The sequence below is a fragment of the Strongylocentrotus purpuratus genome, unplaced genomic scaffold (assembly GCF_000002235.5).
Source record: "Strongylocentrotus purpuratus isolate Spur 01 unplaced genomic scaffold, Spur_5.0 spur5_scaffold_14, whole genome shotgun sequence".
Lineage (NCBI taxonomy): Eukaryota > Metazoa > Echinodermata > Echinoidea > Camarodonta > Strongylocentrotidae > Strongylocentrotus > Strongylocentrotus purpuratus.
The window spans coordinates 2,493,845-2,506,317 of record NW_022145599.1 but is presented as its reverse complement, the minus strand read 5'-3'; the positions used below and the strand labels follow the sequence as shown (position 1 = coordinate 2,506,317).

The 12,473-nt window shown below is 37.6% G+C and overlaps 1 protein-coding gene across 6 annotated transcripts in view; it reads right to left on the bottom strand.

The window, feature by feature from the left end:
• Window positions 1-12,473, bottom strand: part of LOC762725 — a 74,786-nt gene that overhangs the window by 8,487 nt on the left and 53,826 nt on the right. For 5 of the 6 annotated variants that reach the window (XM_030983963.1, XM_030983964.1, XM_030983967.1 and 2 more), the window contains 9 exons: window positions 12,119-12,235; window positions 5,400-5,516; window positions 4,416-4,550; window positions 3,171-3,287; window positions 2,183-2,299; window positions 1,786-1,897; window positions 1,254-1,376; window positions 755-826; window positions 183-254 (listed from right to left, as the gene is read on the bottom strand). In XM_030983963.1, coding sequence (XP_030839823.1) covers window positions 183-254; window positions 755-826; window positions 1,254-1,376; window positions 1,786-1,897; window positions 2,183-2,299; window positions 3,171-3,287; window positions 4,416-4,550; window positions 5,400-5,516; window positions 12,119-12,235 — 982 coding nt within the window. The remainder of the gene's footprint in view (window positions 1-182; window positions 255-754; window positions 827-1,253; window positions 1,377-1,785; window positions 1,898-2,182; window positions 2,300-3,170; window positions 3,288-4,415; window positions 4,551-5,399; window positions 5,517-12,118; window positions 12,236-12,473) is intronic. The other variant, XM_030983965.1, reaches the window with a different exon arrangement.

The following is a 12,473-nucleotide window of genomic DNA, read 5'->3' as shown; positions in this document are numbered from 1 at the left end:
GTAGACCTCCTTCTTTGAAAGTGGGAGATCTATACGCTGATTAATGCCGTAAAACACACATCAGCCTCGTGAAATGAAAGCTATAAATACGTCAAAAGTTTCCGGGACAATCGAAGTTACAATGAAAAAATGTGTTTTGACCAAATGTTACAAATGGCATATTGGTAATTTTTTAAACTTACAGTTCATTAAGTCGATTCAATCCAAGAAAAGTATCAGCATACAACATCCAAATGTTATTCCTAGAAAGATCCCTGTCAAATAAATAATAAGCCAATGTAAACAACAAATGTTCAACAATATTTAATTATGTGTTTTCGTACTGATATCAATTGTATTTTTGTTTAAATGCAGATTACCTTAAAATACAAAGTTATTGCTCTAACACGACATAATTGTAAACATAATGTGGCCATATGAAAAATGGGATATCGACGTTATAATTAGCGTTATATCTTGTAAAAATTTCCATCCGATAACAATATCAGATTGCCGGTTTGTTTCTTTGCTTGTTTATTAATTATACACTATGCATAATATTCCTACTAAGACTGGATTGTATTACAAGTTAATACGCAACTATACACACGGGAATATTAGATTGTGAGATTGAAACACAAAATAGTTTCGCTAGAGAATCAGGAACATACAAAATTATTCACTATATCTCCTGAATCTGAGTACGAGCAACCAATATGATAAATTTTTGTCAAACAGTATTAATAAAATTTTCCGAAACAGAATATATACTTACAATTTCTTTAGATTACGTTGGCTAGTAAAGGTCCCAGGTGCAATCGATTCGATTCCATTACCAGGTAAATCCCTTTGGAAAAAAGGATAGTACAACTCTTATTGGTATAGCTTACAAATAACTTGCTGATCTGAGGTGCTACAAAATAATAAAATGATAATATTCGTTGCATTACATTTAATACAAGAAACAAAATTTTGAAAACCAGACAATATGTTGAATATAGTATATAAGCAAGTTTTTGGGGAAAGAAACAATTGTACGTTGTACTATATTAATTTGACAAAGACGCAATGTTAGGAAACCAGTGACAGAGAGGTGTCACCAGGCGATTTTTAGAGGGTATGTGGTATTGCACATAAAGACACGTATGCCGATGAATTATCACTGACAAAAAGGTAGTACTTATTTTAAAAGAAATGAAAGTGGTCAGGTTTCGGGCGAAACCGTTTACTAAATTTGAAAACTTCCGAAGGAGTAAACCAAATTATGCACTTACAGTGAAAGTAGTAGCACGTAAGAAGATAGATTGAGATAGAGGACATCTTCTAGCGTTGTCTGGTTCCAATACAGATCTGCTTTTCGTTTGGCTCGAACACTGCCAGATGCATTAGCAATTACTCTGTATGATAATACCCCCAAAATATAGAAAATATCATGAAGAAAAATTTGGTGAAAGAAGTGTATCATATTGAACCACTCTGTACCTAGTCTCACAGTAACTTCTCCATCACTCATAATTTAAATCATTTTGGAATCTGAAGCGTCACACTCTAAAATCCATGCAAGTTTGCTGTTTGTACTAAAATGTCCTAAAACTCCACTAGAGGGCAATTTCCATACGCAATGTATCACATCTTGAGCTCCGTAACTTGAAACCATTTTCAGGGCTTGAGAAAAAGTTGGGATTACGAGATCTAATGAAATGTATAAGGTTTTTCACATTTCCGAAATACGAAAGTACTTTGCCTATAATAACAGGGGCATGTTATACACTTGAAGTATTTTGAAGACTTCGGTTGTATACTCACATTTGACGGGCATCTGTTGTGATACTAGCAGCCAGCTCGGGTGTCCATACCTCGAACGAACGACAATCAAAACTGAGACCATCACATGAACATCCAGAGGGGCAAGCGATGTCTAGAGCAAGTGATGAGAACAAGTTATTTGATCAAACTATTATAGATACGTGGCTCCAGTATTTCTTAAAAGCATATCTTTCTCTTTCACCATACTTTAGTGCGTCACTCTTATTCATTGTAGCTTCTTGGACTCTTAGCCTTATATATTTCATTTTTGTTACAATTCGCTATCCTCCTCCTCTCCTCGCTCGTCATTACCCCCGTTCTCTCTCCTATCTGAATTCTCTCTCTCTCTCTCTTTCTCTTTCTATCTATCTCTCTCTCTCTCTCTCTATTAACTTACCACAGAACATCTCATCATCCCCATCAGGGCAGTCCTTTACCCCATCACAGATCTGATCGTCTGTAACACAGTACCTCTCTCCGTGGCATCGTAGAAATCCAGGACAGGAATAGGTTTCTATCATGGAACAATGCAGGTGTTTAGACATGTTAGAATGCATGATGATAAAAGAGGGCATGGTCTAGTCAGCTAAACACTTGATTGGAAATGTGAAGGTCATTGGTTCAATCCCTGGCTAGGCACTCATGTTCTTTGGCAAGATATTATTCTGTATTTGCCATGTTTACCATGACCTATTTTTTTAAAGAGAATAGGGACCCGGTCTCATGATTCCAAAGTAGATGTTAAAGCCTGGAGAGAGCCAGTGAGGTTTATCAGGTTCTTCTGAAAAATAAATGTCGTATTGATCGCTCCCTTACCTCACTTAGATCCCTAATCAATCCCTATCTGGTGTATTACAAGCTAACTCTTAAATACAAGTGTGTGTTTTTGAGAATAAAATGAACACAGAAACACATGTAAATTTCCAGTCAGTTTTTTTGAATTTTGAATTTACTAACAACAACATAACACAATGTCAAGTGGGTAACAAAATAACATTTCTATACATATCCATGTACATGAGTTACAAAGAAGAAAAAATATCCATAGTTGAACCATATGAACAAATTAAATTAATCATATATCATGTCATATCAAACCTGTGAATTAGCTATAACTTAATAATACGTAGAGATTTGTGGCTGGAATTGAAATACACAGAGTTCCAATAGCATATAAGTGATTCAAATAAAGGATATTTTAAACTTAAAAACTTTAAATGCTGTTAAAGGGAGAACCAAAAGTTAGCACGAGTGCTAGTCGGGATAGTTTAGCTGAATAAGTTACAAAAGGCACTAATTTATCTTCCATGCAAACACATGTAGTCTAACTTTCTTCAAATTTCTCGATCAGACAGTGAACTCGTCCATCATAATACTCAGCTTACCACATCCAAACTCGTCTTCACCATTTGGACAATCCGCAACACCATTACAACGCCGCCGTAGAGGAAGACAGTAAGAATTTGCGCACTTGAAAGTGTTTCCAAAACACTCAATTTCGCCTACACAGACAAGATGATGGAAAGATCAGGTTCCAATTATGTGATACGTGTATAGAGAACTCCTCCTCACGAAGGACAAAATACATGTGTTTATTTCACACACAAAATATGCTGCAATATAGCTGCTATGCAAGTTTTATCGCACACAGATCACATCAATTTCAATTTACAATATTTCAGTTTTACACTTTTCTATATGATTTGATTTATTGTTAATAGGATATTTAGCATTATAATGAATGAACCATAACGATTATCATAGAAGGTATTACACAGTACGACAAACAAATAGCGGCTTGTAATGAGAACATTGAAAGTAGGAAGCCCAGTGGCATCGATCTAAGTTCTAAGAAAATATGAATATATTAAGCACCGCACACTAAACGATCTTCCTTCGATCCGATCTTCAATAAAATGGCTATAAGCCAGTTCATAGATACAATCTGCGCATGGGCAGATAAAGGTCATTTGTACCAAAAAGGTCAAACCCACAGAGATGTATACTGGATATGCGCTCATGAAAGTTATGTAACATTCATTTATGCACCAACGGTACATTCTATGATACGCAGGTGGAAGTATTCATTTCAAGAGAGCAAACAAAAGGTATTCATGAAGCACATCTAAGACGTTGGTATTTATTATTCTAATATGCTCAAAGTGGAACTTCTCCATGTGTAAAAGATCTGTGGATAATTGGGGTCATTTGTACCATGTACTATCTGTAAACTCCCTTATTGCATTAGACAATAAATCTAATCAAACCTCTTCTTCCTGATTAAGCTTCTAAATAATGATAAGAATACTATCGACCTAGTTAGAAGGAAATTTGGATCGGTTTCAAATCGTAGACAATCGTACTACTGGTCTGACGGCATTACGACTCTGAGAGCCGATTTAGCATTTCCTTTTACAAGAAAGCATGAGATCCCTTGAAATATGGAATTTCCTGTATTTTATGATAATATAGATCATCGGCCATGCAGGGTTTATGTGTTTGAATGTTCGTTTAAAATGCAATTGTAGATTCTTCCGAAATCGGATCGTATAGTGTGCGATGGGCTTTATAGATTTGTTAAGCTATATATGTATCATCCCATGAACTGGCTTCAAAATTATTCATCTCACTGCAATTACGAAGATGAGTGACGTCACGGCAGCCTTGTTGCAATCCATACTCATCAAAGTCATAGAGACAGCGCCATCTTGAGTCGAGATTCTCACCGTTCAAACACCTCAATGTATCGTCCCCCCTATTGTACTCTGTAAACGTTAGGTCATCAATTTACAAGTTATATTGTCCAGAGACAATGTGTAAAAAGTGAAAAATTGTCAAACTTTCATATTTGCATATTAATTAGTACTAATTAGAATGATTGATTAGAACAATGTATGCATGATATAGAGCAAATGACGAACTATACAAAAGACAAATAAAACTGCACTCAATCATGAGGTAGTTAAAATGTCCTCCATGACTTCACATAAAATCATCACCAAAACACGTGTTCATGATATCATATGACATCTTAATTATTCATAAGTTGGATAATTATCATTATGGGATTGTGTAGATATAATCTTAGCATGTATATTGTACCATGAAAACAGTTTTGTTTCATAAGAATCACCATATCTAAAGAATAGTCCAAAAATACAAATGTTGCATAATACTGTAGATTAGCTCTAATTAGCATATTATAATCAATACAAATATTTTAACTATGGAATATTGTAAATCTCATGGACATCTATTACCATGAAAAATTTGTAGACGATCAGAGTTTCGGTTGCCGAGATCTTAGGGGGGCCCTTTCAGCCCCCCCCCCAGTTGTTTAAATGTTTAAAAATCCCAGTCTTTCTAGGATTAAAGCTACCCAGCCAATAATTTTTCTTTTTCTTTTTTGTTTGTTTAGATTATATCAATTTCAATCATTTTCAATTTAAAATGACCAGGGGTCTTATTTTATATAAATCATGTCCAATATTTAAGTGCCACCTCGTATTATAACAAATTTCCTTTTGTCAACCCATGCAGTCATTTCAAAAGTTTATATCAATTGTTGATAACGACTTTTATAAACCCTTGCCAAGGTCCATCTTTATTCTTACCACACGATAGTTCATCTTCCATATTAAGTCCACGACAGTCTTGATTTCCATCACATACTGATCTACCTGGGATACATGTACCATCGTAACATTGAAATGTTTCTCCAGAACAGAACTCTACAGAGAAACACATGGAAACAGATATAATCCGAACTTGAAATATGCATTAAATCACTAAATTGGTTTAAAAAACAAGGAAACATAAAGAATTTGTAGTACATCTAAAAAGAAATAAATATTCCCCAAACCGCAAAATACATGTCCGGAGCCTCAATAAGTAATTATTCCACAATAAGAAGATGCTAGTATAGTACGATACCCCAGGGAGGCTGTAATGCATGATAAAGAAGCAGACGGTTATGACGGGGGAGAAGAAAAAGAAGAAGACTTTTTGACTTTTGAAAGTAAAACTTTATTTACAATACATATAATAATTAAAACAGATAAAAAAAAATAACAGTGATGCACTTAATATAATAAGTGTTTGTGAATCATATACCAATAATCAACAACAAGTAGTACGTAATACATGAGAAAGTAACCATTAAACAATTCATAAAAAAACAATAATTTCGACGGTAGAAATTGAGAAAAAACATAAATTGTACTAAACACTGATTACAAATGATTACACATCCATAGAGTGTTTCAAAACGATTAAATTATGGGAATTCATAACTTCCAACTATGAGCTTCTTCTCAAGACAAACTGATCACAAACAACAATTAAATCAACCATGTGAGATCAATATCATCTGAAAGAAAGAGTACATTATTGTACGACCATATCTTATGAAATAACACCAAATTGTTTTGTAATTTGTGAAATTCATAATCAAGAATGACTCTGTTCTTGATTTTAAGTTTCCAAAAAGGAAGTGGATCAAGAAAACGAGAGGTACGATAAAGCCAATATAATGTGCTTTTAAGAATGACAATAAAAAAGTTGGATAGGCGCACGGCCTCCCTGTTACGACCTCTTGCATGTGGAACCAGAGTCCAGTAGAGGTCAAAGTCAATGTTTACTTCGGGTAGAAGACTTGACAGAAGATGATGAAGAAGATCCAAGGCCGGTTGTATAGAAGTACACTCGATAAAGAGGTGTAGAATAGTTCCCTTCTTGCCACACCATCCACATGAAGAGGAGATATCGGGATTAAGATGATGAAGAACGGCAAGCGACGGAAGAACATTGTGTAATAGTTTGTACTGAGTGTCCCAATCTTTCTTAGATGATGGATAGCAGTAGATTTCAGTCCAGTTGATTAGTTTAGAAGGGGAAAGTAACCCAGCCTCGTGCCAATGAGTAACTTGAGCTCTAGGAAGAAAGTTAATAGCACGGTTGAAGATTCGATATATCGATTTAGTCGGCGTGGCAAGAATGTTCTTGTTGTCTTTAGTTATGATCGAGAACGGAGAGGTAACAGGTTCAGTCAGATTATGAAGATAAGCTGAAGCTGCTGACAGTCTTAGTCCGCTGTTCGAAAAGAATCTAGGAAACAAACCGGAAATCTCTTTGTGAAGTCGAGAGAGGTCAAGTTCCAAAAGGCGTAAAGACGGACGCTGCAAAGTGGAGGCAATGACGACCTCGTCTGCTCGGAGCCAGGTACCGTTGTTCGGGTTTACAAGATGCTTGACGAGTTTGATTCCACATGCAAATAGTCTAACAGGGAAGATCTTGTCGCCATCCAGTGTAAATTGAAGAAATTTATAATAATTCAAGGGAATGTTTAACACATGGTTGACAGTAAAGGACGATGTCTCGACGCTTGCTCCAGAGGTAATCCAAGCACGCAAAATTTCCGAATAGAAACAAGGAAGGCTGGTATAAAACTTTGGGTCTAATTCAGTCAGAAACAAAGGAAAATCAAGATTTAGTTTCTTATATCTGCGAAAATTATGAGAACAAAGGGCATACGCAGGATGAGAACAGAGATTGAGATAACGCTGTAAAAAGGCAAAACGAAATGTAAGGGTTCGTGCTTGGAGACATGCCAAACCAAGTCCACCTTTGTTGGGTTGTTGAAACAGAATTTGCTTTCTTAAAAGATGTCGTTTACCAGACCAGACATAATTAATAAGCATTTCTTGGAGTTCAATTAGTGTTTGCTGAGGGGGAGACAAAACTGCAAGACAATGGAAAAGTTTAGATGCAGCTAATTGATTAGCAATAATGATTCTGCCTTTAAAGGACAAACTATAAGAAAGGGAGCTCCATCGAGATAGAGTCTTACTCAGTTTTTCTTTACACTTTGACCAATTTTTGTTTACATAATTATTATTGTTTCCTAGATGAACTCCAAGAAAGAGGAGACCTTCGCAATTCCACAGGAAGTCAAGGGGCCTGTCTCTACGTTTCGACCATGATCCGGCCCACAGTCCTTGAGATTTAACATAATTAAGACAGGCAGCCGAGGCCTTGCTAAAAGTGTTATATGTATCTAGAATAATACCAAAGCCTTTGTCTTCAGTGACAAAAATTGATATATCATCCGCATACGCAGATACCGAGACATTCATATCTGTGTTGGGTAAGGAGAAAGAACACGATGAAAGATTAACTTTTAACTTGTGAAGAAAAGGTTCTATGGCTATAGAATACAGAAAGCCAGATAAAGGGCAACCTTGGCGTATGCCTTTTTGAAAAGGAAAAGGCGCAGTGAGGGATCCACACACTTTGACTAAGCCCTCTGCGTCATTATACAAAAGTTGAATACAAGAAATAAAATATTCTCCAAAGCCCATAGCTCTCATGGTATTGAAGAGATAATTATGATCTACATTATCGAAGGCTTTCCTTTGATCCAAATTAACTACTGCAAGAGGGGTATCATTGCAATTAGAGAAGTGTACAATGTCTCGGATCAAATTTAAGTTGTCATAAATCGTTCGACCTGGAACACAATACGTTTGGTCTTCAGATACAATGTTAGTAATATAATGTTTCAATCTATTGGCAAGAATCTTTGCAAAAATTTTGTAATCATTATTTAGAAGAGAGACTGGTCGCCAGTTTGCAATGTCTGCCAGGTCTCCTTTTTTAGGAATCAACGTAATCACTGCTCTACGAAAAGTATGTGGGAGGGTTCCAGTACTTATGGCATATTGTAATACAGAGAAGAGATCATTTTTTATCAAGGGCCAGAAAGTCTGATAGAATTCAGAAGAAAGTCCATCTAGACCAGGCGTTTTATTTTTGCCGAGCTGTGTGACAGCAATATTAAGTTCATTGAATGACAAAGGAGCGTCAAGATGTTTTGAATCCTCAGGGTTGAGTTTCGATAGATCAGATAAAATAGTATCAACCGAATTTTCATCAATAGGTACACGACAGTACAAATTCTTATAAAAATTCCGAACGTGAATTTTAATATCGTTCTGATCCTCTGTAATGTTACCCGAAGGGAGACGGGTACGAGAGAGTGTTTTAAAAGTAGAGTTTGATTTTTCAAGACCATAAAAATAGGATGAGCTAGTGTCTATCTCATTAGCATATTGAAAACGTGACCTTACAAGAGCACCCTTGGCTTGATTCTTAAGGAGAATGTTTAGTTCAGTTCTTTGTTCAGCAAGAGCCTGCTGGATATCAGGCGTGAATTCAGGCGAAGAATGCAGTTCGTCGATGGTTTTATTGATATTCAATATCGTTTCCTTCTTCTCATTGGCTAACTTAGATCCGTACATTTGAGTGAGCACCTTAATGTGGGATTTACCAAAGTCCCACCATGACAGAATGTTAGGAAAGTCGGCTTTTTTTATTTTGCCAGTCAGTCCAGAAATGACTAATAATACTTCTATAGTCATTGTCATCAAGAAGGGAATTATTAAGATGCCAAAAAGCACATCCTCTTGGCTTCTGTGGGGGAATTTTAATTTTCAGGGAAATCGCACAGTGATCAGAGAGAGTACAAGGTAGAATACGACAAGAGTGTAATGAAGGTATTAGGGGAAAAGACACATAAAAACGATCAAGTCTGGCTTTAGAAACACCATTAACGCTGTGAGGGTTGTTCCTATGCCAAGAGTATTTCTTTTCATGAGGGTGAAGTCTGCGCCACGTATCACATAGTTTATTACTATCAATCACTTCCTTGAGGGCAGAAGATAACTTAGGTCTATGCTCATTAGGCATGCACAATCTGTCTAATGACGGAGATAGGGTACAGTTATAATCACCGCCAATAATAATAACACCATCACTGCACTGATTAACATGATACGCAAGAAGATGAACAGCCTTAATAGCAAGGCCGTCATGTTGTGGCATTAACACATTATATAAATGATACATACCACCATCGAACTCAATTTTAACATATATAATGTGGCTATTAAGTATAACTAAGGAGTCAATATCACTACAAAGATTGTTCTTCACAAGGGTAGCTACTCCGGATCCTCGATTATGCCCGGGGGCACAAAAAGGTTTATAGGATGACCACAAATTCCAACATTGAGAATTCTGGGAGAGGTCATTAATTTCTTGTAGAAACACAATGTCAGAATCAAACGCAATATTTTCAACATAACTAAACACCGAAGCATTCTTCATGGCATTGGAGCAACCTCCAGTATTAAGGGTGAGCAACGACAGCGTCATAAAAAGGGAGAGAAAGGCATGCAGGTCTACGCTCATATTACATAAGAAGATGGCCATATTAGATATCTAAATTTTTGATCAATTTGTAAATCCTCTGCTGTGTACTTTTAGTAAACAGAGGACTGTTCCTCAGGGGTCTAAGTTGTCTTACAAGTCCTGATATGTTGGAAGTGAATTTTCTCGCTACCTCTAGAGGTTTTTTCCGTGCTTTGACAATCTTTAGAAATTTGCAAATTTCCTTTGAAGAGAGGGGTCCTTGACTGGACGGAAAAGAGGAGGCCCAGTCAAAGGATTCATCGTCAGTCTGTGTATCATCCCATCCCGCCACGTCATCAGTGTCGACAGTGTCTACCGTGGAAGCGGGAGAGGATGGGATTGGTGACGCAGGGAGCGATACTGATACAGGGGAGGGAGGTTCTGAGGTCACGGGAGAGGAAACTTTTCTCATTAGTTTCCGCGGTGGGGTAGCAGACACAATTGGAGTAAGTTTAGGGGAGTCTACCAAAGAAGGTTCGGGAGGTTGTTTCCTTTTAACAACATCTGCGAAAAGTCTGGACGGGGCGGGCGGTGCTCCCCAGATGGGGTCGCAAAGGGTTTGGGTCAAAGAAATTGTGGGGGTTACGAGAGGAGGAACTTTGTCCTGGCTACTGCCTGTGGGGTAGCTGCTAGGTGGACTATTATTAATGCTACGGGAAACTATCGCAACCGGAGTTGTAGGCCTACGCGCAAGGGCCCCTTCAGCGGTTTCGTCAACCATTGAACGCGAAGAGGCGGGCCTAGGGCTGGAGCCGCTAGGCTTTTCTGTGTGTACTGGGGACGCCCTCAGATTAAGGGTTTCAGGTTCAGACCGTAAGGGTTTAGACACTTTGGGGGGGATGTCGTGGGTCAGATTTTCCTTTTGCCTGTGTTGACGTAAGGGTAGAGTTTGCGGACTCATTTGGCCGAGCGGTTTTTTTGCAATTCTTGCCGATATGTCCAGCCTCTCCGCACTCAAAACAGCGAGCCGCCTCAGTGGAAAGAAAAACGCGATAATTGGTGCCTGCGTGAATAAAGTTAACGAAATCGGGTAGGGTAACATTCGGAGTAAGCAGCACCTGGACTTGTCGACGGAAGGACATGATGTGAGCTAGTTGTTTATCCTTGAAACCAATAGGGATGGGACGAATCTGTGAGACTACTTTACAAAAAGCAGAGACTTGTTTTACAAGAACAGAGTTCGGAATTTCTGAGTAAACATTAGATAGTGTGAGACGTGTTGTGGGCAAAACCAAAGCCAAAACCAAAACCAACTTGTATGAATGCGCCTCTAAAGGTCAAACCATTGTTAACGGCACTCAAGGCTGCTTCTTCGGAATTCAGATACATAGCATTACGTTGGTTACTGATACGAGAGGCAGACACTATACAATGAGCTGGAATGGTGTCTACAAACGCTCTTATGTAATCATGAATAGGAACATGTGCTGCAGAACCAAAAACGATACCATTGTTTCTGCTTACGGCCTTGAACGGCTCGGCAGCAGAAACAGGAACGGTATTTTGAGCCGAGCTGGTCCCCGGCTTATCCCGGGAGGCCTGTTCGGCTTCACTGGCCATAGTGGCCAAAAAATTCTTACACAAGGTTACCACAAAAAAAGCATAAAAACTACAAATATTAACACACAAGAAAGGTGGACTTGGTTTGGTATGGTTGTACTGTGTACTAGTAGTACACTAGTATTAAAACTGTAATTATAAACAGTATAATTCCGACAAAACTTACAAAAACTCTGGAGCTCGCTCGAGACACGTCCTTTTACAACAAAGAAGAAGAAGAAGAAGAAGAAGAAGAACAACAACAACAACAACAACAAGAACAACAACAAGAAAAAAAAAGGAATTGAAGAAGCGAAAGAAAAAGAAAAAGAAAAAGGAGAATAAGAGGAATAGAAGGAGGAGGAGGAAAAGGAGTATAAGAAGCAGAAGAGGTTGCAGAAGAAGGAGGAGCGTAGGAGGAGAGAGACAATGAAAGAAAAAAGGGGATGCAAGGAAGAAGAAAATGAAGAAGAGGAAAAAGAAGATGAATAAGGAGGGACAGAAAATGAGGAGGTAGACGAAAGAACAAAAGAATCATACTTACTGCACAGTTCTTCATCACTACCATCCACACAATCTGGAGTAATATTACACTGCTGAGATGCCTCGATACATTGTCCATTGCTACACTGAAATTCATCCTCCTTACATTGTGGAAAAGCTATTAAAAGAATATAAAGGAAGAGATCGGAAAGATCGGGCCATGATACAGATATTTGAATTTAGATTCTAACATTCAGTGTAAGAAGGTACGCTTTAAATATGTCCTGATGAAGTCTACCCAAAGAATTATACATCAACTATAATCTTTCATTACTTTTAAAAGTACAGATGTTGCTAGTATGACGAATAACACGTATTTTGAATAATGTAATGCTGCATTAAAATCCTTTATCCCC